Raw genomic sequence first — 27,937 nt, forward strand, 5'->3', positions numbered from 1 at the left:
ATCTCTGTTTACGGCACTTTAGAAATAACAATGTCAGTATTACACTTTGTCGAGATTACATCCTTGCTTTCCCCATCCCCAAGCATATGCCGGAGAATTTGTGATGCTCTGATTTCAGCACCCAGCACGGAGACGGGACTTGCTCGTCTTCCCAAGCACACGGTGTCCATAAAAACGTCCCCCATATCTCATGTGCTTGCTGACTTGTATTTCCAGGGCAATTGTTAACAGTAAGCAGCTTTGAATGCTTGAACGAGCCAAATTGGTATTTATGATTACTGTTCTCTTTCTTTTTAATTTCTTTTTGCTTTTCTGGGGAAGTAGTAACAGTAAATCTGTAATATTTTGTTGTATTTCTACAACTCGGGAATCGAGATTCTTTTAGGAGCCAGTTCTATTATTTGGCCTTATAAATGATTTCTGGAAGCAAGATGATTAGCTCATATAAAACCATAACTGCAAACGCTGATCTGGAGTCCAGATTTCCAGATCCTCTGTATACAGAGTGCTTCAGTCATTTCTGAACTGTATAGAAGTAAGATTTTTGTCTAAGGCTTCTTTCCTCATTCGGTTTCCCATACAATCGGTTCAACATCCTGGGCCATATCTCTGAGATACCCAAAAGCCTCAGGATTTAGAGATATTTAAAATCCAGCTGGAATTTTTGGATGAAGACCACGGTCAACAGCTTCACATCTCTGCCATCACGTAACCCCAGCAGCGACGGCAGTGTTCATCTGTGCTGGGGACCGGCCTTTCCTGGGGCCCAGCCCGGACAATGATCTCCTCCGAGAACAAAAGGCCATTACAAACACCACCACCTTCTGCTCTCGGGGTTAGGCATACTTTGACCCCCGTTAGCATAAACGAAGAGCAATCTGTCTGCGTAAATTTATGCCCCTTACACATAATGCACCATGTATATGCATAGATACTACACTTCTATGTGCACATGTGCATGCGTACATGTATTTTTTAAACCCAAACCCTCCACTGAGTGGAGGGAGGGCTAAGGGGGCTGCAGTTTTTCCACCAGTGCCACCCAGTGCAGCTCCATGTTGTGGGGGAGAAGAGCCTGTGCCGTTGCACAGCCCAGCTGTCACCGCCATGGCTGCCTCCCGCCCGCGTACACGCTTCTCCCTCTGGGGATGGGAGCAGAAAACAAACAGGCGACAGCTGCGAGCCGCGTTGTTTAACGCGGTGCTGGAAGGTGCCCGGTGCCGCGGGGACGCGCTCGCTGGGAGAGGCTGCCCCGAGCAGAAGGGGATGCCGAACTGCCGCCTCTTCTGATGCGCAGAAGCGCGTCTTCCATGGTTGTGACAGCAGCAGTCGTTAGTCTCGCTCGGCCCGGCCATTTCTGCAACCCCACTAAAAATTCAAATGAACTGCGAGGCAGCAGGTCGGCTTCGCCGCTGGGAAACGCCTGCTGCAGCTCCTTGCCTTTGGGCAGCTGAAGCATTCTCAACGTGTGAAAAAGGGCTCTGTGTCCAGCGAGATAAGAACTTAATGCAGAAATAGGTGTTTTAAAATAACACCGTCTGGCCTAAGAGCCCAGCGCACACCCCTGGAGGAACGGGCCTCCCTTCCAGCAGCCCTGAGGAGAACGTGCGCCCGGCCGTCGGGCCCCGGCTCTGAGGAAGCCCCGCTGAGGGCCCTCCCGAGGCCAGGCCGACCCGCCCGCACCGAGGCCGCCGCGGGCAGCGGCCGTACCCCGGGGCGCGCAGCGGGGCCCTGCAAGGCCGCGGCCGCCGGGCCCGGGCCGCGCCTCCTTCCCCCCGTTGCCGGGCAACGCGGCGCGGCCGGAAGCCGGCGCGGCACTTCCGGCGCGGCCCGCGCGCGCCTTCCCCTCCCGCCCGCCGCCGCCAAGATGGCGGCGCCCGTGTCGCTGCAGGTGGAGTTCGGGTGAGCGCGGGCGGCGGCGGCGGCGGCGGGGCCTGGGGGCCGCAGCGGGGGCCGGGGACCCGGGCGGAGGGTAGGGCCGGGCTGGGCCCCTCGGTGAGGCGGCCGCGGCCCTGAGGCGGAGCGGCTGTTGCGCGCGGCCTGGGGGGCCCCTACGAGCTCGTCCGGGCCCGGGTGCCGCCACTGTCACGGGGCTGCGGCGCGGGGTCGGGGGGTGCAGCCGCCCCCGGGGAACCGGGCCGGGGTGTCAGGCGCCGCCGAGAGGGCCCGGGCACCGCCGGGGCGGTTTCCCGCAGCGCTGCGGTGCGCCCTGACCCCGTCGGCGCTGCCCGGGGAGCGCGGGGCCGGGCCGGGCCGGGCTGCGCCGCCCTGCCCTGCCCTGCCCCTCTGCGCCGGGGCGGCGTGGCCTCGCTTACGTCTCTGTGTGAGCGTCTTGTACAAGTCCTTTCCTTTCTTCCCTTTTAACCCTTTTTTTTTTAAATTATTAAAATTATTTATAAAAACCTTCCACTTGTTTTTCGGCTTTTTTTCTCTGTCCATGTATATATGTGTGTGTTTTTATGTGTGTGGACATGCGCACTCACTCTGCCTTGTGTTTCAATTAGTCCAGTTCAGTGTAAAATAGCCGGGGTCTCGCTTTGTAGCATTTCGATTTTCAGGTCTTCGTTGCTGTGGTATCTGCATTGCTAATGCTCTGGCGCTGGGAAGTTAAAGTGCTTGCAGTGGAAGTCTGTGCATATTTGTGGAAATACTTGTGTTATTTTGTTAAAGCCTCCTTTTAGCAGAAGCTAAAAGGCTACTGTTTATTTGCTTTTTCCCACCCTTTCACGAACACAGAAATACCATAACCCTTTAAGTACCCTTCTCCTTAAGAATCCTTTCCTCAGTCTTTCCCACTTCCAGCTGCAGTAACTCTCCTAATTTTCCCAGAAGAGTGAGATGCATTTTTGCTTCCCTTGGAAATGCATAAATGAGCTCTCTATGTACAAATCACAGCTGAGTTCCCCACAGCTAGCGCATTACAGAAGGACCTTATCTTGCAATCTACATTTCCCGCTGTAACAAAGCGTGACCTTGTTTTCGTTACATAAAAAAATGTTTTTCATATAATTGCTGTGACTTGTTCTCTCGCATGAATCTCGGCTCATGTTAATAATCGCTGCTTCAATTTTCAGATAACTATTTTTTGTGAGCTGGTGGAAGAACACCAACAGAGTGCTCTTTAGGAGAGTTGCTGCATATAAGTAATGCTGCCGAGGGCATAACAAGGGTTCTGTTGTGCTCTTCCATTGCAGAGCCAAGAAAACCTAGTGTGGCATTTTTAGATATTGAATTTAAAGGAACTTAGTCATGTCTGGATGTATTTTTGTTGATATTTAGGTGGGGATTATTTATTTTAAATACTTCTCTTTGTCGTGTTGGTTTCCAAGGGATGCAAGGCACCAGTAAGTTTCCAGAAAGTAACTTCATAAGAAAATGTTTCCAAAGTAATCTATGTTTAAGTTGGAAGAACATTTTGCCACAATTATATGCCCTTTGAAAATGGGTTGGTCATTTTTCTACCTCAGTTGAGTATCAAATGAGTTGAGTTTTTTTAAGAGTTTCCTAATTGTTAAAACTTTGGCCATCCTGTTCAGTCTAGAGTCAAGAGCTCACACTATCTGCTTCTGTCCCCCCTATCTTAGCGTTCGTGTTTATTATCCATGTCCCTACTCACATGATAAAGTTTTATAATCTTCTAAGGCTGAGTTTGGCTTGTGGCCTCACAACATCAGGAAAACTGATTTATGTTTGTAAAGCGCAAGATTTTCACAATTGTTCTTTTTCCAGAAAAGGAATACAGGTGAGGAGCTTGCTGAGGCTTGTAAGTTGCAGTTACAAAAGTTAATTATTTTTTCTAAGAGCCTGAGGAGATTAGGTACCTGGACCCAATGTAAATCCCATTTTTTTTCAGGTGGGAAGACCAGTCCTGTACTTGTCAGACTCTGCATATTTTGCTGACGCTTGATCTCTTATGCTTGCAGAGGCAATCACGTAGTTATCTGAGGCTAGTCCCCCAGTATGTTCTGAATATCAGAAGAGGGATGTTAATCACGTTGTTTAGTGAGGAAGATTGTGTGTTCATTTATTTATTTTTACTTTAACTTGTCATCGTCGTGGTTTGCTTGCTTGCTTCTCCCAGTCAAGTCCCTCCTGAGAAGGAACGCTTTGTAGTAAGTAGATCAAGAAAGGGTTGCCAGGACTTGAGGACTGCTGGCTCTGCAGCTGACTTGCTGTGTAACCTCGTGTGAATCATTTCCTCTCTCTGTTTACGAGTGGAAAATGGGGGAATATTTATTCCATAAGGATGCTACGATTTTTCACGTTTTGTGAAACGCCTTGAGACTTCTGGCTAAAAGGCGTTAGAGACGAGCGATGTTGGATGTAGTGTGGTGGCTGTAATATTGTTTGAATTGAAGCAGTGCCGATAGCTAAAGGGAGAGGGAAGGCGATAGGCTAGACACTGCACAGCGGTTTGTAAGCGCGTTGGGATGGGAGCCATCTTCCTGTTCTGTTGGGACGATGCCTGGCACCGTGGGGTTCTGGCCCGCGACGGAGCCTCCTGTATGTGTTGGCGATGGGAGATGGCAACTTCCCCTACGAACTTGTGGTTTGCGAGAGGAAAAAAAAGACAAAGAGAATCCTGTGCTAAGTATAGTCTGTGTCATTTGTTTTCTCTGTTGTGGCATCTATGTAAATCGCCTCTTTTGTACTGTCTTCCTTTTGACAATAAAGCAAAATCTCAGTGGTTCATTGTTTTTATTTCAGAGGTGGCGCAGAACTCTTGTTCGATGGTGTCAAAAAGCATCAGGTGACTTTGCCCTGTCAACCAGAGCCTTGTGAGTATCAGAACCTGCTGGATAACTTGAAAGAGTGACAACAAATGAAACAAAGCTGGTTTGTACAGCAGTTTCATTAGTTGGCAACAAGAATCAATGTATTTTAAAAGCACTTTCAGACATGCCGTGGATCAGATAGCTTGGCAGATGATAGTTAGTCCTCAAAGTAAATACCAAGCAGAATTAGTCTGAGCATCTGTCCTGTCCTCTAAGCACTTGTGAATCGAGTCCTTCCTGAAGACTTTTGCCTCCTTCCACCTGGGTAGACAGCAGCCTCTGAACGTTTCCATCAAGTCTTACATTTGTCTTGCTTGATGCTTGAAACCACCAATAACCTCCTCTCTCCCTTGTTTTTCCTTGCCTGTTCTGAGGTTTCCAAGAGGCATATATATATGTGTGCGTATATATGTAGTGTAGTGTATAGATACATGGGGGGTGTGTATAGCAATGTAACATATGTGTGTTTTATCTACTCATTTGACTTTCGTGTATATGTAATCGTTTTATATTAACTATGCAGTTGAGAATGGCAAAGATAATGCTCAAATGTGATGCTGGACATCCTGCCTATAGCCTTCCCTGCAATAAAAAATAGGATGCTGTTAAGCTAAAGATTTGAGTGTCCCCGTGCTAAACAGTCATCATCTCTGGTTTGTGATTTGGAATACTGAGAAGTGCTGTACTAACTCTCTTGTTTCTCCTTATGTGTGTGCATACTTCAGTTGCAACGTAATTTTGCTACAGGTATGTTTTGAATTCTTCCAGCTAGATAGCTATGCTTTATGCTATTTGAGAGTGGGATTGTAAACTGAAATAATACAAAGCATCAGGGAATGTTAACAACTAATATCTCATGAATGGCTAATACCATAATCTCTGTGCTGTGAACGTTCAGGCCTGAAATCTTCTTGCCATACCTGAAAGTAATTAGAGATTGGTAGAAGTGCTTTTGATGCTTGGACATAAGTACATGTAATTCAAATATAATAGGAGCACTGGAATAGTGTGTTGTCTTGTGGTTAAGGACAGGGACTAGGGATCCAGAAACATGACCTGATGCTGATTTGCTTTGTGAGTTTAGTCATGTTGCTTAACTTTCCCCTGTTGCTAGTGAAGTAGTAGTGATACTTTAATGTACCACGAGAGAGTTCAGCATTAAATTCCAGCACTGTTAAAGCACTTAAGATCCCTAAATAGAAGATAGTAAAGAAATGCCAAAACACTCATTTAGTTGGTTTATAAACTTGGGGGCCAGAGCATACTTTTCTTCAGTGTTCTGTAAATTTAAAATACTCACTGATATCCACCGCGTTGGTGGTGTTCAAACCATGATCAGATGCTCAAGAAGAAGGGGTTATTACATGAGGTCTTTATTTCTGCCAAGGGAAGGGGGGGATTAATATCATAGAATGATTCTTCTAGCCCGATGGTTGTCAGTGGTGCAGTTGTATGTGGCCTAATCCATTCCCACTTGAAGTTGCTGGGAAGACTTCTATAGACTTCAGTAGGAGCTGGATTTATCCTAAAGGATAAATCTTTCCCTGAAGATCTGGCTCAGTCTCAGGGTTCAAACTCGTGATCTCCAGTGATTCATTCCAGATTCATCTAACACATTATTGCTCCCAGCTTTTCATGCTGCCTTGTTTTTCAGGTGCTGCTATCCCTGTAACAAGAGTGGCAGAATGGACAGTGTGCCCGCTTGCCAGCTCCCCTGGTTTGCAGCCTGCTGTTTTCATGTGCATTGAGTGACAGGGAGGTTTCAGTTTTTGGGCAGGTTGTGGATTGCAGCGGCCGAGGAGCAGACACTGAATTGTGAGGCTTCTGCTGTATTGTCATGTACACCCCGCACAGGGATGGGGTAGGCAGATGTGCAGTTAATGTCTGACAGTAAGGGATCGCTGGAGACACCCCTCACAATATTCCTGGATGAGAATTATCTTGTAGAAGTGAGGAATCAGTAGAAATGGATCAGAAACATGCGAATAAGAAATTTGGTAAATTCTTGTAATTTTATATTATTCCTAATGCCTTGTATTTTCCTCATTCACATTAAGAAAGTTTAATTCACCTATCTCTGGGTAAAGATAGATATACGTAGTATGTTCCCTGCTCCCCTCGTGCAGACAGAATTACAGTGATTAGAGAAATAAAACGGCTCAGTTCTACATGGTGCATCCTGTTGCTTACCTTACCCTGTATGTCCATCGCTTAATGCTCTGAGGAAAGATCTGTAGTATGAACACTGCTTGAAGACCTACACTTCTAACCCCATTTTAAGTTATTTCATTAGCCGTCAAGCTTATTTTTGGCCATTTTGGCCTCTCTTACCCACTCTTTCTTTCTTCTTAGGTTATTTTTGTCTTTGTCCTCCTTTTTGCGGAGCAGCTGCTTCTCTCTGGGACATTGGACCCAGCTATATTTTAATTGTTTAGGCATTTTTATATATATCCTAGAGGTGAGGGGAGGTGGCAAATTATATGAAGAAATACTTACAAATATTTATGTGAATAAAACAAGCTGTGCTGCATAGTTGACAAGGGCAGTGTTCTCTGAATGATAATAATGTTGTTTGAACAAATTATTATGTGATCATTTCCTTTTTCCTCGTAACAGGCACTAGGTGGAAAGTAGGTGGTTCCAGATCTAGTGAACTTTTTCAAGATTTGGTTCTCTGCCCTTTTCTGATGCCTGGAGATGGGCTCCTGGAGGGATTAGGAAAGGCAGGAGGAAGGAAGCTGCAAATGGGACAAGAGCAAGCCACCAGGGGTACAGCCATGGGGCGGGACCTATTTTTATTATCCACGGGGCTTTTTGTATCCTCACATCAGTAAAATAGCAGTTCTTTATTTCTAATGTGAAGCTGGCTTAGCCTGCATGTTGAAGGTGCTGCCAAGTAGGAACTTAAAAAGGTGTGATGTATCTGTATAGGCAGGCAGATTTACATAAGCCACACTTTGTGCAGGACTGTGTAATCTTTTAGAGCTGTTGCGGAAAGAAGGCCTCAAGTTAAACAAGAATCTTGTCCCAAATTACTGGTTATTTTGATGATCTCATTGATAATGCTGTTAGAGGATCTAAAGGCATTAATGCCCTGTTGGCTTATTCTGCATAAAAACAGTGTGTGTGGGAGAAAGCAGCTGGGGGAATAACGATATTTGTCACATGGAGAGAGGATTAAATTGGCAGGGAAATCAACTTTATTTTCAAGCATCTAAGAGGCTATTAGAGACAATGGAGCATAAAAGAGAGAAACCCTAAATTAAAAACTGAAAATGTATTTGGCAGCCTCCTCCTGAAACAAGCGACAGTAATTTAACCAAGTGCTTCAGTAATCAAATAGATCATTGTATGACTGCTCTGCAAGTGATGCCGGAGCTTCTTCCTCCATCTCGCTGGGACTCACAGTGGTGGATTTGTCTATGACCATGCGAATTGCATGGACGCTGTTGGAAGGGTAGGAAGTCACTGGCATTGTTTAACCCTTGTAGTAATTTCAGGTTTAGCTCAGCAGCGTCGTGCTGATGAAGAGTGTTTACAAAACCCCTCTGCTGTGCTCTCTACTGGATGTTGTATCCAGAGGTTGGGGCTGTTTGTGAAGTCTCTGGCACTTGTGCTGCAGGCTGCTCAGCTGCAGGTCCAGGCCTTCGAATTCTAACTTCTCCTGTGGTTTCAGTGATGGGACTCGTGTTTTTGGAGTAGCAGTGACCAGTTTCAGCAGTGATCGCTCAGACCTTCTGGGCTAATCAAGAATTCACTGTATGTTTTGGCACTTACGAGTCTGGAAGGATAAATTTTTAATCAGTGTGTTTTGGTAATTGTTTGTGGTTTCCCTTTACCAAAACCCCAGGGAAAAAGCCTGTTGCTAATCAGATTTTTTGTAGAGGGAAAATTAAAATAATGTGCCAAGTGCTGCTTATGTTCAGTCTCTGTAGAGAAGAGCATGGTCAGCTCCTCAAGAGCTTTGCTTTCCAGGGGCCTTGTTCTGCACAGTATGGAGGACTGCTGGGGAGTTGGGAGTGTTCATCTTCTCAGAAAAGAGCCTGGGGATCTGAAGAGATCAGACCTGTGTTACAGGCAGAGTGGTTTAAAAAATACAGCATCGCATGTGTTCAGAGTTGACTGGGGTCAAAAAACAACCAAAACATGCCAAAACAACAGGTAAAATCAAGAGTGGCAGTTGGCATCCATTGTCTGTAAATGCCCAGTCCTATTGCTAGGTAGTACGTTGTAGTTAGGTTATTAATATTTTGGAATGCTTTTATTGCTCTGTTTATTATTCCTAACATTTTAAAACTTGCTCCAAAGAAGGAATAAAAATATATTTGGTAATGCAGAGACGTAGTAGAAGAGCAATAAAAAAAACCCATAGCTCTGTGGAATTTCATGTGGTCAAATCTTTTTAACCACAGTGTATGGTACTTGCAGGTCTCAAAGGCCTTTGGGGTTATTCCCCTGCTTGTGCACCTCTCTTAGGCAGGTAATTACATATTTGCTGGCAAGGAAAGGGGGCTCTGGGTTACCCAGGATGGGACCTCAGGCTGGACTAGCTCAGCCCTGGACTCTTCCCAACAATCGGTGTGAGCAGCAGCATTTGCAGTGCCGGGAGCCCGGCATGATGCTGTGGGGCTGCCACCACCGCGATCGAGCAGTCCCTGCCGCGTTTGCAGCCCTGGTGCAGGGCTCAGCACAGCGGCTGTGTGCACAGCTTCGGGTCGCCGTCCCAGCAAGGCCACACGTCGCTCTGCGCAAGGAGCAAGTCCTTCAGAGGGAATGGGGAAACAAACGCGCACCCTCGCAGGAGCGGTCCCAGCACTCTCCCGGGAGGCCACAGACCCACATTACCGGATCAGCTCATCCCAACTCATTGTGGAAGGATCTTCCCAGGCACCGAGAAACCAGCTCTTGTGTGTGACCAAATCCCTGGGATAACAAAGCCTGGCTGTTCCACCCTCCTTCCCAGCCGCTGTATTGCAGCGCGGACACCTAGCAGGATAACCTTTCTGTGCCAGCCCCCCCTCTCTGCTCTCTCTTTTCTCTTGGTGGGATTTGCTGTGCTGACAGCACTGTTCAGAGGGTGGCAGTGGAGCAGGGCTGGGGAGGAGGATCCGGGCCCTTTAAACCGCTTAGCATGCGGTTCACACGGCTCCGGGCCAGCTGTTCCTTTCTCCTCCTGCCCTCACTCGCAGGAGTTGTTTGCTGAGCTCAGAGCTCCTGTGCAAAATTGCTTTTCAAAAGAGCCACTTTCTGCTTAATTAAACAATGAGCCGCCGTCCCTCTGCACATCTGTAAAGCTCCCTCTGCAGCCCCTTTATCCCACAAACTGCTCCATTCTTACCTCCATTCACTTGTAAATCTTACCCCCCCTCTCCTCCACCCTGATCATCTCACTGGCCCTTTCTTTTCCCCTTTCAAGTAAGACTGAGGGGCTTGGAGTATCTGTGGGGGTGGCTGGGCTGGGTGGACAGGAATCGGTTTAATGGTGCTTGCTGTATATGAAAGTCTAATAATAGCAAAGCAGATCTGAACCCGAAAGTGAGAGGCGAGGACTGGACTCTGCATGATTTCTGTATTTAGAGGAGTAAAATCATGGCAGTTCCTGAGCCGAGCTGAGACACTGACTCATCCAGCAGCCAGGGAGGACACCAGCCAGGCTGGTAGGGGGGCGAGGAGTTGACTTCAAGGCGCTTTCTGATCCAGCTGGCAGTGCCAGGGGGAGCCCAGCCCAGGGGATTCCCTCGGCCGGGCTGGCTGCCTGCAGGGCAGTGCCAGGCTGCTGGGGAATCCCTCTGCACACTGGCAGGAACAGCCACCTTCCTCTGTGGTCTGGGGTCTCACATCAGCTCTGTGTGGTCTCTTGTAATAGTGATAAGGTTTTCCTTTTTAACCCTCAGTGCACGTGCACGCATACAAAACCCAGAAGCTGGGAAAATAGGAGAGAGGGGAAATTTCAGTTTGATGCATTTTGGTTAAGCTTTACGCCTGCGGTTAGTAATGCATTCTCTGAATTGACTTCCTGAGCAGCTTAAAAAAATTAACCAGCAACTTTCAAGGTTAAGCAGGATAAATGAATGGAAAAGTGATGAGGTGGGATATCTCCTTTATCACTGGGAAGGACAGATTATAGCCAGGGTGACGCAATATCATCTAGCATAGATTGATAGGGAGGGATGAAGAAATGGGAGTTTGGTGCATTAGCAGAAGATTCCTGACTGCAAAACTATTAGACCATGGCACAGTCTCCTTGGGGTTTGGTAGCAGGTCTACATTGCTCAAGCATCTTAAAATCAGAGCAGGCAAGGCTCGCGATGGTCTTTTGTTGAGAATAATTTTGCACTGGCGGAGGGATAAAATCACAGGACCTGTTAACAAGATGTTATTTTTAATGCCTGTGATTCACAATCTGGCACTTCACTGCTGGTGTGGTGGTCTTTGAGGCTCTCTCAGTTCCTTCCTTTGACAATTTTGAAGGAGAGGCAAGACCCTGGGCCAGCACCAGTGATCTGTGATCCTAATTAAAAGAGACAGTTTGGTGCACTGGCATTTATTTGGGAGCCTGAAGTGACAATAGCGTTGGGTGTTACGGGATTAGATGCTCTGACTTTGGAAATGAGTAGGGATTAGGTTTACCCTGAGGATCAGCTCGAAGCTGCTTTTTTTGTCACGGGAGCTGATGGATCTGGAGGCTTGCTGCTGGCTAGCGACTGGGATTGGAGATCCCTTGAACTTGTGTTCTCCTAGCAGGGAGTGGAAGATCCCAAGCAGCTCCTCTCCAGTTCATGAGCGTTGTGATTAAAATCTCGGGGCTGAGAATTGCTGGGTGATGGCTGGGATCTGAGTCTTTGCTGCTAACAGGAGGGCTATGAAAGACCCCTGTGATCCCTTCCTATTGTGGGGACACAAGGAAATGGAGAAGAGCATTGCTCTTCCAGCTGAGAAGCGAGAAAGAGATGCCATAACACAATTAAAAATTACAGAAGCCAAGACCTTGACATTCATTTGTAGCAGACAAGAACGGATGAGACCAATGACCGCAATTCTCTTGTGTCTGGCTGTAGTTACCCCCTAATTTTTTCCCTAGTACTTAAATCACTGCCCACTCCAGTGTATGGCAGGATTGGCTTGTGTGCTTGTCAGAGAAAATGGATTTTGCTCTAGCTGCAAAATTTTGCCTTGCTGCTCACCCTGCGTAGTACCAAACCCATTTGCCTGTGACTCCATTTATATCAGCTATTCCAGGTCTTCTTCTGCAGTTTATGGCACACCATCGTCTGCTTCAGTGAATGATTTGCATATCAGATGGGAGGCTGGAGGAGTCTGAAGGATCCCTTAGGTCAGGTTTTGTAACAAGCTCTTTTAGAGAGCAGATTCCTGGAGGGCCATCAGATTCAAAAGCAGAGAGAAGGCATTCACCTGGAGGGGTGGCAGGTCTGTTTTAAAAACAAGCTGCTTAAGCGGGAAAAGGGGGATACAAATTGTCTTTCCATACATTTCCATGCAGGCGGGGGGAATAATGGCAGAGAAGCGGCAGGGAAGGGGCTTTGTCATGGTTACAGGCCGGTGGCTGAGAATGTGGGTGGAGCGGTGCTCGTCCAGAGTTAGTGACCTCAGCAAATTGGAGCTCAGCCATGGTCAGTATGATAAATGATCTTATTCTGGGTCAAAGAAATGGTACCCCACAGGGAGGTATCCGCAAGGCGGCCCGGGAAAGCGCAGTGCTCTTGCAGCACTGACCCCTTAGTGACCAGTGCTGCGTATATCTTATTTATTACGGACCAGAAGGGAATTTTCCATGGTTCGGCCTTTATAGGGTTCCCCTATTTCCCCAAAATAAGCTCCCAGTTCTGCAGCCAAGGCGAGAATATGGGTGTAATTACACCCTCTGGGTGCCCTTCAAGGCACTGTCTGCTTTGTGCAGGGTTGTATGTGGATTTTAAGGCAGGGGACATGGAGGTGTCTGGTCATTGCATGTGTGTGCCTGTGAATCTGCCAGCAACCTGTCCACCTCCCTGGGAGCCGAGAGCTGCGTGTCCGTGTCAACTGGTATTACGGTTGAGCAAAATCGTTCTGCATTTCTGCACATTTATCAGTTCAATGTGAGATCCTTCTAGTGCAACACCCAGCTTGGTGTTTCTTATTCGAGGCACCTGGTGTCTCTCTGCACACAGTGGGTGCCCCCTTTGCTGAGTTATCACTGATGAATCTGTCAGGCCCAGGAGGTTTTATTGAGCTGGGAAAGATCTATGGATTTCAGCCCTGGTTTTGAGGGTGCAAATGAACCCAGCCTCTTGTTCCAGGCAGTGTTAAATGGAGTCCTAGATGCATTTCTCTTGCAGAGGAAGCTCAGCAGATTCTTCATCGAGGAACAGTTGGGGTAATGTAGAAGATCAGGCCTTGGAGGATACGCAAGAGGACTGAGCAGACTGTGCAGTTCTGTCTGCCACAACCAGGAGCGTTTATGATGCAGCTGGGCTGAAAATGAGCCTACGCTGTTGGGTTTTTGTATGCACGCTCGCTGCAGTTTTTGCATCCTGTCCGCTTGTGTGACAAGCCAATGACTTTGTGTCACTGCAAGCACACACTTCGTTTTCCTGAGCTGTGTGTTTCGCTGGGTGATTTGTTTTATGCATGTATTGTGGATTTGAGCTCCCATCTGTGCACTTGAACTAAGCAGTTTTCTCAAACGTTTGTCGGTTTTTCTTTTTTTAATTAACTTTAGATTATTTTTCCTGAGAATTTGGAGAGGTTTGATGTACTGTTAGCACAGGCAACAGAAGCTGTCTCTGTATACAAATGAGACAGGGATTTCCTACCATGTGCTTTAGTCCCTCCTTTGCAGTTTGAGAATATTTCAGCTTCCTTGGTGGGTTCGCTCTGGCTTGTCTGCTGATGCTGCCAATGGTGAGGACAGTTAACGATAATTAGATTTTTTGGTGTGGATATTTGTTTGCTGTGAATGAAATGGAGTAGGCTACCAAAAGGATTTCATTGAGACCGTGCAGCAATAATGAAAATATATCATTACTGGGATGAGCTGGACTTGAGTTGGTGATGCGAGAGCGAAATGCTGTATCGTCTCAGCTGAACCTCACTGAACCTCACTCCTGGGCCAAAATGCACGGTTGCTTTTGCAGCCAAATGGCAGCATGTGTAGTACAACTGTGTTCCTGCAAAGAGCAAATGCCTTTGTTCTGTGATTGGGGCCAGCTTGAGAACCAACACGAGTGTAAAATTGCTGCATTGTAGTGATGGTTTAACTTGTCAGCGGATGTGGTGCCTGACCAGGTTGAGATTTTTTTCCCTCCTTATGTGTCATTTGTAGAGGACCTGCTGTTTGCATAGCAAATCCTCAGCCCAGGGAGCTGGAAACCTGTTAGACCTGTAGCATAGTATCAGAAAGAAAATGTCTTAGGAACGCTACGTATGTCAACTGTAAGAGATAAGCGGCTGTGCTATAATTTACCTCTTATTATTTCCATCATGATAACATACAGAGTCCTGAGCTGTTGATCAAGACTGCTATTCGAGGCACTGAGCTGCAAGATGGCTTCTCCCCAGACCGCTTGCAATGGAAGTAATCTTGTTCCTTTTCAATATCTTACTTGTGGGAGATGGTTTTGGTGTGGCTCTGGTCATTTTTCATCCTTTATAATTGATTTGTTCTAGTAATATTGGTGTACACAACGTAGAGACATGAAGGTGGTAGAAAAAATTCAATGCTGAGAAAGCAGCCGAAAGTATTATGTCTTAAGGTTGGCTGCAGAGAAGGGGTCTTAATTTTCATTGCTGTTTGGAGCGGGGAAGCTCCAGGCACGCACAGGGGTATCAGTTTTTTTCCTACTGTCTAAATTTTTCAGTATGTGTGTACATGACTTCTGGGGAGGAGTAAATGAATGTAGGCTCAGGTGGGGCTGAAAATAACATTTATTATGGAAGGAGCAGGGGTAAGGGAGTCTTCCAGCTCAGCCTCGAATAAATCAGTCCTCTCGCCCCTTCGTCCAGGCTGCTTCTAGGTGGCTGTCTTTTATCCAGCTGGTGCAGCGTGTTTCTGTTTAAATGATCTCTCCTGAAAGGTCCCAGAGGAAAGGGCTGCTTATTCCATGCAAGGAGAATGGTATATGGCACAGCTCATTGTTGTGTGCCCTGCCGCAAGTGCATAAATATGAAACAGCTCGCGGGCGTTGCTGCGGTGGGGCTGGTGTCCCCTTTGTGCCCCCCCTCCTTCTCCTGAAGGCTCCTCTCCATCTTTCTTCCTCTCCGGCTTTCATTTCTTGGTGATGGAGAGCAGGAGCCATTTGGGTGTGAGATCCTGAGGGCTTTACATTGCAGCAGCATTTTTCAGGGGAAGGTGAATATAGTTAACTCTTGTTCTGGCGGCTGACCGACTGGCGTGGTATATATATACCTTCTGAGCGGTGCTCGCCATCCCCAGTGCATGTTGCTAGGAAAGCGGCAGAAAATGGTCTATTTTGTGCTCTTAACTACATATCATTACAAGGGAGTCATGGGTCAGCCCCAGGCAGGTGATCCAGCTCACTGGGCAGTTTTAAGGCACAAAGCAGCTCTTTTTACCCTGATCAGAGCGATCCAGTGCTCGGAGGCAGCAATACCTGCCGTGCTCTGGGCAGCCCTGCGGTGGGACCGGTGTGCCGGGGGGCAGGCTGTTGTCCAGAGGCACCGATGCCCTGGGAAACCGGGGGGGAACAGAGGGAATCTCAGAGCATCCCCCCCTCCCCCTTTCCCTGGGAAGAGAGGCCCCCATCTGCTGCAGATGGACATGTCCCCATTGCCTAGTTGATGTGCACCTGCCTACACCAGGGCTGTTCATCCTTGGTGTGACAGGAGTGATGGGGGTAACATTATTTGGAAGAATCCCAGCTCTGCTCTGGGTAGCATCCACGATCCCATAAAATCCTGGGGTATTGCAGGGACTAAGTCGAGCCGCTACAAGTGCATTTATTTTTGCTGGTTGTGAAGCAAACACATGGGGAGTCATACGCGGAGTTTGATTTTAGCTCGGAGAGGTGCGTGCAGAAGGGTTCCCCGTGGCTACGGCAAGGTTACCACACGTGAGGGAGATGTGGAAACCCGTCCCACCATCCTGACTCGATCTGCAAGTGGGGCTGTAGTCCTCACTGGGAGATTTGTGCCTTCGGAAAGCTTCCTTGCGCCTCGAAAACAAACAAAACTCTTTTGGAGCTTTCAAAGAGCTTTTTAAAGGAGCCCTGGGAGAATAACTGATTGTGGATTCAGAATGATGAAGTGGTTTATGGAATGGTGAAATATAGAGGCAAATGCAGGAGAACTCCACATTGCAATTTGTCAGCTTCTGTAAACCCTGTAACGGATTATTCCCCCCCTCTGTCGCTTCTCACCTCTCCAATAGGAAATTAACTGATGCTATCACTAAAGAAATTGTTTTTGCCTCACAAAGTAAAATTGATACTATAAAAACCCGCCAGCAGTGTCTCCTCCTCCTTTTACATGAAGACAAATCCTTCCTGTCACCTACTGAAATGGAAAGATAAAGGCTGAGCTTCAATAAAGAAGCTATAAGCACAAAGTGTAGAGGGAAGGAGCAGGCACAGCATGGGGAACATGCCACGAGAGCAGGTGTGATGCCGAGGGATGTTGCAAGTGTCTAAAATACAACTACTGTGGCCGGTGCCTGTGTGTGTGTGTAATGCATGGTTATGTACACGTTTGTGCCCCAGAACTCACGTCTCCAAGAGTTTGTGCTGGTTTTGGTACCGATAGTGTCTACCTTTACTCTTTTCAGGTTCTTAGGCTTGCTTGTTTGGACTTTTTAAATCTAATTAAACACTCGGAGAGTTAAACATCATTTTGTCAGGTGATAACAGAACACACAGGACATGGGATTTGTTAAAGAAATCTGAACATCAGCAGTCTCCTGCTGGATCGGCACTTCAGCATGAACTGCATTCATTCTTTGTGGGATGCGTTTTCTGCAGGAAATCTCTTCTGCCAAACTGTGGGGTTTGGGGCAGAGCCCTGAGCTCTGGGCTCCCTTGAGGCAGGGCTGCCTGTTAGATGCTGGTAAGGGACAATCCTGTTAGGCGATTCCTTGGACTGGAGGTTTGCAGCTATCCCCATCCATCCTGCATTTTCCTCATCTACTCTTTTGTGGATAAACAATCACTTTGTTCTGGCATCAGCTAGGAGCCGTCAGCTAGTTTGTAAACTGCTGTCCTTTCTCCTTTCAGGGGATATCAGAAGCCTGCTAAAGTGGATCAAACAGAATCTGTTGAAAGAACGACCAGAATTATTTATGCAAGGGGAATCTGTGTAAGTACAGCTGTTACGAATCCTCCTTGTGTTTCTGTGTTGATCCCCACGGTTTGGGATACGTTTTTCCTGTTGGTTGGAAGAAGCAAGTTAATGACCATGAAAATACGGGATTTGCTAAAGTGATAATGGGAGGTGTCCCACACTACACCCCGCACTGTTCCACGGAGAGCGTCTTTTGCAGCCCTCACCCCAAATCTTTAAACCTTAAATGTGAAGCAGGGCCACATATACTTTCTCTCCGTTGTCACCTGGAGCAGGGTAGTGCATGCATCCTCAATTCCAGGAGTTTCAGCAGGTCTGTCCGTTCCCTGCTGACATCACTGGGACTGAAGCAGTCACTCGGAGAAATGCCAACAAATATTTCTTCTGGGAAATGTATTTTTATTGTCAAAATGGGGCCAACCTCATGGAGGGGAAAAAAAAAAAGCCAAGAGAAATGGAGCAGAGTGAGCTGTGCAAGCCATCCCTGACTGCGGGGTGGCGCTGGGGGTGTTTAACATTCGTCACGGATCTTTGTGAGCTGAAGCGTGTGCCAGGTCCCCTGGTAACAGGAGAGACAATTGCAGGACACTGAAGATCAAAGAGGGGGAATCCCTTTGCCTGTAATCAGGGGCTCGGAGTGGATCCTGGGTGTTTACTGCCTTTGCTAAGGGCACCGGAATAGCTTTCCCTACCTTCACATCCAGCGCTGCGCTCAACTGTAGTGCGTGGGTTTTAATTACCTGGCTTTTCTACATCTTACGGAAATGTAGTCATCTCGGAGCATCCTCAGGAATGGTGCATTTTGATTCAAATGAGCTCTGGGATTGCTCCTGCCTCCCCTTTATTTGATCTAGAAAGGGCACAGACTGTACCTGTTTCCACCTCCATGCTAGGATTCCTTTTTCTCTTTGGCTTTATAGGCAGTCAGCTTGTGATCTGTGCTGTAAGATCCCTTGTTCTTAACTATTTGTGAAGCTTTTTAGCAGCCCTGTATCCTAATTATTTCTCTCTGTTCTGCAGGAGGCCAGGAATTTTGGTGCTCATCAACGACGCAGACTGGGAACTAATGGTCTGTACTCCTTCAGTTTGACTTTCTTTGTTGAAAATATTGCTCTGTTCTGTGGTTGCTCTCAGAAAAGCTATTTCTGATTCTTGCCCCAAGCGAAGCATCTAGTACTTGAGGGGGAAGGAGCAGGCTGGGATCTCTCTCCCTGTATTGTACTGTGGCTGTTCAGAAGCCTGGAGCCTTTCTCTAACCTGCTGAGTCTCATCCGCCAGCCGGTGTCTGAAGAGAGATCACCCGTATTCCCTGGCCTCTGGCAACGGGCTTCGCACCTCCGGCTGCTAGCAGGTCTCCCCCACGCGTGGGGTAACAACTTAGTGGGTACCAGGCAGCTTCCCAGCCCCAAGCAGACCCCCTTCGCTAGAGTAAGGTGGTGCCGTAGCAGGTGAAGGCAGCCCTGGGGAGATTTCTGCCCAAACAGGCAACTGGTAAATACCTTCCCTTTTCAGCCCATGGTTGTGCTCAGACAACAAACAGCCCCTAACTACTTTCCTGCCTCAGGCAACCACCTCTTCTCTCAAAACCCTGGTCCAGAAAGCGGTGTGGGAAGTCAGCTCCTTGTCTGATCTCTCACCTTTGCTTCTGTTAGGATGAAAACATCAGTCTATCCCCTTCTGCTCTCCCTAACACTCACCATCTTTTTATGAGCTGTTTTCTCTTTGCAGCTAGTATTTGGAAATGACATTTAAACCATTTTTCATTTTTTTTTCTTGGCCTGCAGGGTGAGCTGGATTATAAACTCCAGGACCAGGATAATGTGCTTTTCATCTCGACATTGCACGGCGGGTGAACTCCTGGAAAAACAAGAGGATGTAAATCTAAATCCCTGGGCAAAAAACCCAAACAAAAACCTAAACCCACCCAAACCTCTCTTGAACTGCCTGTGCTTGGTCTCTGCATCTTCCCACTGCGTTCACTTGTTACTAGACATCCAAATAAAGCCCTGCCAGCACGCGGCCTGCTGTCCACCACAACAGCATCCATCTTTTGGTCCTCATTTCACCTCTCCTGACTGCACTTCCAGGTACCCTAACGAGCAGAGAGCACCTGCAGCACGTGTGTCTTTGTTTTTCCGTGACGGGAGGAAGAGGGGTGCTGAACCTCGAGTAGGATGGTGCATCTTCGCAGGCAGTGAGGCGTTCTGGGGGAGTTGTGCCTGCTCTGGGGCAAGGCTGGGGTTCCTCTGCCTTGGTGCTGGGAACTGGGATTCTTTTAACACGATACTTCGCGTTGGTACAGTCTGTGCACGAGCCACAGGAAGGGCCAGACATGAAGTGCAAGGAAACAAAAGGTGACTTTACTAGTTTTTCTCTGAGGTGGCAGACATTACAGCTTCAGAGCCCTCCGTAGTGGCTTTCCACTTGTCGTGATATTTATATGTGGGAAGCAGGAGAGAAATAGGCTTTTTTGGTTTTGTTTTTCTGATGCCTTATGCCTCTTTCATAGCTGAGCCGAGGCAGGATGAAGTCCTAGCCCACGAACAATGTCAATTTATAACCATTTGGTTGGAGGGGAAACAAACCCGTGCCCGGCCTGAGACAGCACGGAGTGATAAGGGCAGAAAATTATCTTTCTGTCACCACAATGGACAGAATTGATCAGCCTCCCTCGCGTTCTGTGCAGGTGGGGAGCGGTGGGGAGCTGCGTTGCTGCAGCCGGGGAAGGGCTGGGGCTGGAGATGAACGGTTAAAGCGTGGGGAAAGAAAGTCAGTGGCGTTTAACCCTTTCCATCAGTGGGAGGGGGAGGCTTCTTACTGCGCACCCTGAGGAAGTCCTGTGAGCGCAGCGGAAGTGGGTGTGCGTGGCTCTGCTAGGGCACGGATGCTGTTTGGTTTCCAGAAGTTTCCTCGGACAGATGGACTGGCCCACCTGCCAGCTGGGAGGCCACGGCAAGAGCACAGGGAAGGGATCAGAGAGGATAGCGTTGGCGCCAACAGGTCTGAAATGTGCTGCGTGAGCTTCTAGGAGTGTCCAACTAGGATTGTCCTTCCTGCGCTCCCCCCTGCCCTGCTCACCTGTGTTTCGGCACGGCTCCGGCAGCACACGGTGGTCCCCAGCGGCAGCACTCCTGCCTAAGCAGCGGCTCTCCTGGGGCAGAGGGCTCGCCGGTGCCGTAAGCTCAATCGGTGCACGTCTCAGAGCTGATCTGCACCACGTACGGCTCGCCCTGTCCTCAGTCTCCAGGAGCTGCCGAGGAGGAGCTGGGAGGCGGTGAGCAGCGCAGTGCACCAGCCCCTGCTCGGGCAGCCTGGCCTGGCACCCTGAGTGCTCTGTACAAGGAGCCTTTCCCGTCCTGCGCCGGACAGAGGAGTTACTCTGTCTGACACGGAGGGAGCGCCGAAGAGTAATTCCCCCGTCTGACTTCTCCGGTGACTCCTCTCTCACGTTTACCCCACCACAACCTGCATAACTAAAAGCACCCACGGGCTACGATGCTGCTGCATCTGAGGAACCCTAACTTCAAGCCCACTGCTGGTAACGAACCGATATTCAGCCTTTTCCAAATCCAGCCGCAGCAACTCGCGTCCAGCTTGCGCCGTTTGTAAATGACATGGACGGGCCAAAGGCTCTTCTCTGTCCCGAGTTCACGGCCGTGAGCTTTGCTGGGCCGGGGGAGCGGAGGGGGATTCCAGGTGACGGTAGGAGCTGGCTGAAAAATAATGAACCTGTGTGGCGTGCAGCTCGAAACGGACTTAAACCCAAGTGGGAAAAGGCAGGTTCGTCTTCAGCGCTGCTGCCTGCCCTGCCTCTACGCTGCGTTTTTGCCTTAGGCTGGGCTTGTCTGTTCTTATCCCCCCCAGCTGTTTGCTCACGACAGGATGAGTTCCTTCCCTGGGAGGTGTTATTCTCCTCGCTAGTGCAGGTAGACCCGGATGGCTTAGCTCCCGCTGTAGTAAAAGCTGCCAATCATTGCTAAAAAAAGCTAGAAATGGGAAGATGAGGGAAGCCAGGGGAGGGGAGAAGAGGGGTACAGCAAAATCCTGTCACAAAAAGAAAAAGTTTCTGAAATAAAAGCCTTCTAAAACATATTCTGCCTCCAGCTTTGTCCTAGATAGGCTCTTGGTGAAATTTTGCTCGGGTCTTGTAATGCTTCCCTCCTCCTCCTGGGTTTCCTTGGCAGCCCCGGCCGAGTCGCTTGGCTTGTGGAGTCATAAAGCCTCTCTGTTAAAGCCTTCCTCCCGCTCCTGGCTTCGCGGGGGCTGCTCCGGGAGGACGCGGGACCGCCGCAGCCCTCGGCTCCGCTCCCGCCTCGTCCCCTCCGAGCCCCACCGCGGCGGTGAGACCCCGGCCCCGCAGCCCTCGGCCGGGGGGAGCCCGGGGCCGGGCCGCTCTCCGCCGAGCCCAGCCGGTGCCCGAGCGGCGGGGACGGTTTCTGGCTCGGCGGAGACCGGGAGCGGCCTCCGTGTGCCCAGGGCGAGCCCGGGGGCTGCGGCGGGAGGAAGAGGAGGAGGAGGAGGAGGGTGTCCCGGTGCTGAGGGGTCCCCGCCGCGCCCCAGGGCCGGGCGGAGGCCGAAATAAATGAAATTAAAACGCAATTAAAAAATCTATAATAATACCAGGAGGATAAACCAGGGGGGAGCCGCAGGGCCGGGGCGCCCGCCCGCCGCGCTCGGCTCCGTCCCCGGCGAAGCGCCGGCGCGCCCGGCTCGGCCCCTCCATCCCGGCCCGGTCCCGGCCCGGTCCCTGCCTGCCGGGGCTGCCCGTCCCGCCGAGGACCCGGCCGGTGTTTGAGGCCGTAGGAGCGAAGCCCCGGCAGCGCTGAGCGGCGCGGAGCCGCCGCCGGTGTTCGTGTAGTTGCCTTGAAATCCTGGGTAAGGCTTCCCCGGGCTGCAGCCGGGAGCCGTTACCTCGCCGTGGCCCGGGCCCGGGGAAGGTCCGTCCTTCTTCCTCCGCCCCAAAGCACCTTCCTGGAGCCCCGCCGGTGGAGTTGAAATCTCTGCTACAGATGTCCAGACACAATTCTTGGTTCGTACGGCTCCATCGCACAAGAATTGCGTTTGGACAATCAGGAGCGGAGATTCCCGTCCCGGGCTCGCGGGATCTTCCAGGGGGGAATCCGGCTGGAGCCTGGAAAACAAGGACACAGGGGCACCGAGCCGGCTGCCCGCCGCTCCCGCTGCCCGCTCCCCGCTCCCCGGCCCTGCGGAGCCGCTTCCCCGGCCCCAACAAGTTTCTAGCGCAGCCGCGGCGCTTCGCATCCCGGTGTCCGTTTAATGGCACCGCGAGGGGTTTAATTTCATCAACTCGTTCTTTTCCTACCCCTCCAAAAAATAAAAAAATTTTAAAAAATCAGCCTTATAAAAAAAAAAAGAGAGAAAGAGAAAAAATTTAAACCAAGATCAGGCGGGGAAAAAAAAAAAAAGAAAGAAAAAAAAAGAAAAAAAACCCAGAAAACGAAAACCAGCGATCCATCCCCGCCGGAGCAGCCCCACTGGCGCGGGGGATCGGTGCGCCGGGGCTGGCTGCCGCCGGCGGGCTCGGTGCCTCCGGCAGCCCCGGGGGCTCGGCGGGGCGATGCCGCGGGGCTGCGGGCACAGACCCCCGGCCCGCGCTGCAGCCGCCGCTCCTGCCTCGGAGCGTTCAGCAGTTCCGAGCGGATCGCCCTCAAAATTCGGGCACTTTGAAAAATCGCCGAAATTTATAAACGCCCGACCGGGGGGGGAAATGTTAATAATAAGAAGAATAAAAATAAAAGCAAAAGAGGGAAAATCCAGGCTTCTCCCCCAGCCCCTTCTCACCGACCGGCTCCCACGAAGTTGGGAACAAATGCCCCCGCTCCAGCCAGGGAAAATCCCGGCCCGCTGCCGGCGCTTCCCCCCGCCGGTGCCGGTGCCGGTGCCGGTGCCGGTGCCGGTGCCGATGCCGGTGCCGGTGGCCGTGGCCGTGGCCGCTCCGCGGCGGGGCCGGGCAGGTCCCCCCGCGGGAGGGCTGAGGGCTGAGGCGGGCGAGCGGCGGACCCCGGCTGCCCGAGCCGCCCTCCGCCCCGGCGGCCCGCGGGGCTCCGAGTTTCCACGGGGCGCGGAAAGTGCGTCCCGCGGGGGCGGAGCGGGCGGCCCCCGCGGCTCGGCGGGGCACGACGGCGGGGCCAGCGCTGCACCTGCCGCCGGCCCCGAGCCGTGCCGAGCCGCCCCGGCTCTGCCCCGCTTCCTCCACGCCGTATCCACCCGGGAGGGTCCCAAATCCGCCCGGGAGGGATGCGCACGCCGGGGCTCTGCGGGCTGCGCCGGGGCCGGGCAGGGCTTTTAGTTGAACGGCACAACAATAAATGTGTTGCAGAGCCGGCGAGAAAAGAATGGGGATGACCTTCAATTGGTACTGGATTTGAATAACACCACGGGGTGATAAATGCCCATTGTGTTTTAGGAGTAATGAATCTCCACTGTCTCTATAGCACAGAAACAGCAGCTGCAACCTGGAGCCAGCCATCTCTTAAAGACACAGCTCCCAAACCCCAGGCCCCGGCCCGGCTCGGCCCGGCCCGGATCCCCGCACCCCCCCGGGCCCGGTGCTCGGGGGCCCGGGGTGCGCCCTGGCTCGGGGTCTCGGTGCCGGGCCCCGGCGACGGCCGGGGTTGGCCCCACTCGGGGTTGCGGGGGTCCCCCCCGAGCCGCCGGGCAGGGCTGGGGCTGGGGTCCCCTCCCACCCCCCCGGTCCCCCTTGGGCACCCCCCCCGGTCCTGCTGCCGCGGGGGTGGCACTGCCCGGGTCCCCCGTGGGGTACGGGGTCACCTGCACCCCACCCTGGCCCCCCACGGCAGGGAAAATGCCGGGGACAAATAACGCTCATTGTCTTCCCCTGATGAATATTACCGACTTGCCAGGCCGGCAGCTGCCGGCTCCGGCCGGGGGAGCGGGGGCATCGCCCGCCTCTCCCCGCCCGGGGACCCCCCCCGGGCCCGACCTGCCGGGGGTCCCCGCAGCCGCGGGGAAGAGCGTGGGGCTGGCCCCTGCCTTCACCCCATCGCTGCCTGCCACCGCCTTGGGTGTCACCGGGGAGCTGGGGTCCCTGGGCAGAACCAAGAGGGGCTGGGGGATGTATGGGGGGGCTGGGAGGGGGTCGCTGGGGGGGGTCCCTGCCCCTCCTCACCTCCCCCCGTGTCCTTGCACAGGGTCTGGCCACGTGGGGAGAGGGATCGGTTCGTGCTGGGAGAGAAACTCCCGCGGCCCCAAGGATGCTCGGAGCAGCCCAGCCCCGCGGAGCTGCGGGGTGACCCCGGTCCCTGTCCCCTGCCCGCAGCGGGGCCAGGCCTGGGGCAGGGGACAGCCCGGGGCTGGGGTTAGGCCTGAGCTCTGAGCGGGGACCAACGGGGCAGGGATCTGTGACCGGGGCTGCTCTCCCATGGAGGCTCATTCCCGGCCCCGGGAGGTTTTTGTCCACCCCGCAGAGGCTCGAAGGTGTCCCAGGGCCTGGGGACAGCCACGTTCCCGCAGGCCAAGCCCCATGCCACGGCCGGGCCATGGGGATGCCCAGCTCCTGCCATGGCCATGTGCCTCCTCCCGAAGGGCTCCCCTGCCTCCGCACACCTCCCTGCCAGCACTATTAGCAATAAACCCAATTCCTAGGATGTGAAAATCAAAATAAATCCAGCATTTAAAAAAAAAAAAGAGCATCAGCAACAGCTGAAGGCCCCTGCGCTGGGTCGCAGCCATCGCCCAGGACCAGCAGGCTCTTTGGGAAGCAGGAGCCATCGGAGGGAAGCCCCCGTTGCCGCTCCCGGGGGCTCCGGCATTGTTTTAGCCCCGGACCTGCCGGCCTTTTAACTCGCTTTAATTCCTAACGCTCCCCCTCACCACCTTTTTTTTTTTAAGTCTCTTTCCCAAATCTCGGCCGAGTTAATGAAGTTATGTGATCCTATAAATGTTAATTGTCTAAACTTCTTCTCTTCTCTCCCCTTTTTATTTTTTTTTTTTATCTCTCTCCTCCTTGCTGCTTTCTGCTCCACTTGTAATAAAGAAAATATCTTGGCTGGTCTTAGCCAGTTGCTTGGCAACCTCAATAGAAAAAAAGAGAACAGAATGTAACCAATCCCGAGACAACCGAAAGATTTTGGTGACATGTGACCCCTCCAAAAAGGGCAGCCTTAAACTGTCCCTTCTGTCCTTTGCTCCTGACCATTAGGGTCTCTCGCCCTCCCCCCCCCGGCTCCTTACACCAATAAATATGGATTAGTGAAATACTTTTTCCCACACTGATGAAAAGCCGGGATTGATCTTTCCACCTCCTTTATGTACCAACCTGACAAGTTTCTAAACAAAATTAAGAGAGAAGAGGCGAAAGGAGCCATCCCGGGTTGGGCAGCCCGGGGACGGATCCTGCCCCACCATGGGGATGGGGGGTCCCCGACAGGGCGCTGGCGCCGGCCATGCTGGCCTGTGGTCTGCTCGGCCGCCGTCCGGAGCTGCCCTCTGTGTGCCGAGGAGCACAGTGCCAACAGGTTAGGAACTAAAATGTAGTTTTTCTGACCCAAAAGGGGGAAAAAATAAAGCCCCGGCCCAGCCCTGCGCTCCCTCGGCAGGTGCCTGTGTGTCCTGGGGGGACCTGTCCTGCTCCTCGCCGCAGAGCCCCAGCGCTCGTGGGCGGCTGGGGAAGTTGTCTGCAAATTACATTTCATCCTGGAAAAAAAAAAACCACAACATGATGTCATTGGCTTTCTGGTGCATCCCGCCGGCGCCCCTCCACCTGCTGCCGGCCTCTGCTCTGCCATGAGCCTCGGCACGGCCATGAGCCTCGGCATGGCGGTGAGCCTTGGCATGGCGGTGAGCCTCGGCATGGCGGTGAGCCTTGGCACGGCGGCCAGCCTCGGCACGGCGGTCGGTGATCAGGCTCCCGCCCTCCTGCCGGCCTCCCAGCTCTCGGCTTTCCCAGGCTCCCGGCGCGGTGAATGCTTCTTTCACCAGCAGTTCCCCTCTTCCCAAAAAATCATCACCTTGCCAGCTCCCTTCCTCTCGCCGGCTGCCAGGAAACTAAAAATTAGGGCAAGGAGAGGGAGCGAGAGAAAAGCCAATGAACTTGTTCCTAGCTTTTCCTTCGGATCAGCCATCCAGCACCGGGAGAAAAATATTTCTCCTGTAAAAAAATCCCCTCTCCGTGCAGGCTCCGAGCCCTTCGGCACCGGGACGCTGGCTGGAGACGCGGGCTCAGCTCGGCGGCGGAGGACACTGTAAGTTGGGCGTCTGCTTAAGCAGTTTCCTGGCTTTTTTGGGGGGATTTTTGACATGGTTTGGGGCTGACCCCTCCCCGGGATGGAGGAAGAGGGTCAGGGCAGGGGGCATTGGAAAGAAGGGAGTTTGGGGGGGGTGCAGGCTGTGAGGTGCCGGCAGAGTGGGCACCGGCGTGGTGCCCGTGCCGGCGGTGGCGGGTGGTGCTGGGTGCCGGCAGCCCCGGGGTGCACAAAGCCCCTTTTGAGCAGTGCACAAGGAGCTGCTCATCCCTCGCCCGGCCCTCGGCCCCGGGGCTGGCCCCGGGAGAGGAGAGTGGGACCCCAGCCCTGAACACCCGGGGAGGGCTGATGGGGGGGGACTCGGGGCTCTGGGGTTGCGTGTGTCCCTGTGTTGGGGACAGCTGCCCGGGGCGGGGGGCCTCGCCCCGGTCTGAGCCCCAACCCGTGGGGTGCCCACAGCCCCCCAGGACAGGCTGGTCCCCGGCCAGCCCCACTGGTGTGGGGTGCTGTGGGGAGCTGGGGGTGCCCCAGCCATCCCACATGGGGATGGGGGACCTGCTCCCTCCTGCCATGGGTGATGGTGACACCCATGAAGCCACCAGACCCTGGTCCCCAGGGTGGCCGTGGGGAGGGCTGCGGTAGGGACGGGGATGGAGAGTCTGGTGGGACCCAATGGGACCCGGTGGGACCCAATGGGACCCGGTGGGCCCTGGCTGCCCTGCCGCCGAGGCCGGCTGGCCAGGCACAATACCATGGCCCCGCTCCTGAGCCGCCGCCGAAGCCCCTTTCCCAGCACCGAGAGCCTTTGTCTCGCCTTTGTGATGGAAAGAGCCCCCCCTCCTAAATCAAGGCCCTGACACCCCCATTGTCTCCTTCCCGGGGAGGTTTGAAACTTCCCCCCCCTCCCGAGGTCAGGAATGTGGCCGGTTTCTATTGGGACGGAGGAGCAGGGCTGGGTGGGGGGCTGCAGGGTCACGCCGGCTCGGCAGGTCAACCCGCAAACAAAACCTTTTGAAATACCTACTCTCCATCACTGCCAACATTGTCCCCTGCCAGCGGGGGCCTGGCACGGCCCCTCGACGCCTCCAGCCCGGCCGCTGCCCACCCCAGCGGTCAGCATCTGGGGGGGGGACAGAAGGGTATTGTGCCGAAGGGGACAGCTTTGTTTTCGGTCACAGCTGCCCCGGGTTGGGACGGGGACTGACGGCCAGCCCCACTGGGGGGGAGAGGAGGGAGGGGACAGAGGAGATGGGAGCGCACGGGTCAGGGCGTCACGGGGGGGGGACCCGTCCCATTGGGGTACCCCTCTGTTGCCATCCTCCGAGAGGGTGCAGTGGGGGGAGGGAGAACAGCTCCCCATCATCCCTGGGGTGAAGAGCCGACAGGGTGTGAGGCCTCTCAGGGATGGGGCAGCCTGGGGTTGGCCTCCTGCCTCAGTTTCCCCTTACTGAGGGAGGCATCCCTCTGCCCGCTCCCAGGGCTGACGGGTGCCCGGGGTCCTCTTTGGCCCCCAGAGCTGGGGGACGCTGGCCCTGGGCACCACTGGCTCTGATGCTGGCAGACATGGTCCAGCCTGGGGAGAAAAGGGACCATTCTGGGGCCAAGCCAGCTGCGCCACCCGGGAGGGATGTGCCCACATAGGTCAAA

General features: G+C 52.4%; 1 protein-coding gene across 1 annotated transcript; it reads left to right on the forward strand.

The window, feature by feature from the left end:
* The first annotated feature begins 1,796 nt into the window (after window positions 1-1,796).
* URM1 (ubiquitin related modifier 1) lies at window positions 1,797-19,103 on the forward strand. Its single transcript, XM_072883292.1, has 5 exons — window positions 1,797-1,902; window positions 4,708-4,778; window positions 17,000-17,081; window positions 18,087-18,135; window positions 18,851-19,103. Exons 1-5 carry the CDS (start codon window positions 1,868-1,870, stop codon window positions 18,917-18,919), a joined length of 306 nt encoding a protein of 101 aa, XP_072739393.1. The 5' UTR covers window positions 1,797-1,867; the 3' UTR covers window positions 18,920-19,103.
* The last annotated feature ends 8,834 nt before the right edge of the window (window positions 19,104-27,937 follow it).

Source organism: Ciconia boyciana, chromosome 18 (assembly GCF_034638445.1).
Source record: "Ciconia boyciana chromosome 18, ASM3463844v1, whole genome shotgun sequence".
NCBI lineage: Eukaryota > Metazoa > Chordata > Aves > Ciconiiformes > Ciconiidae > Ciconia > Ciconia boyciana.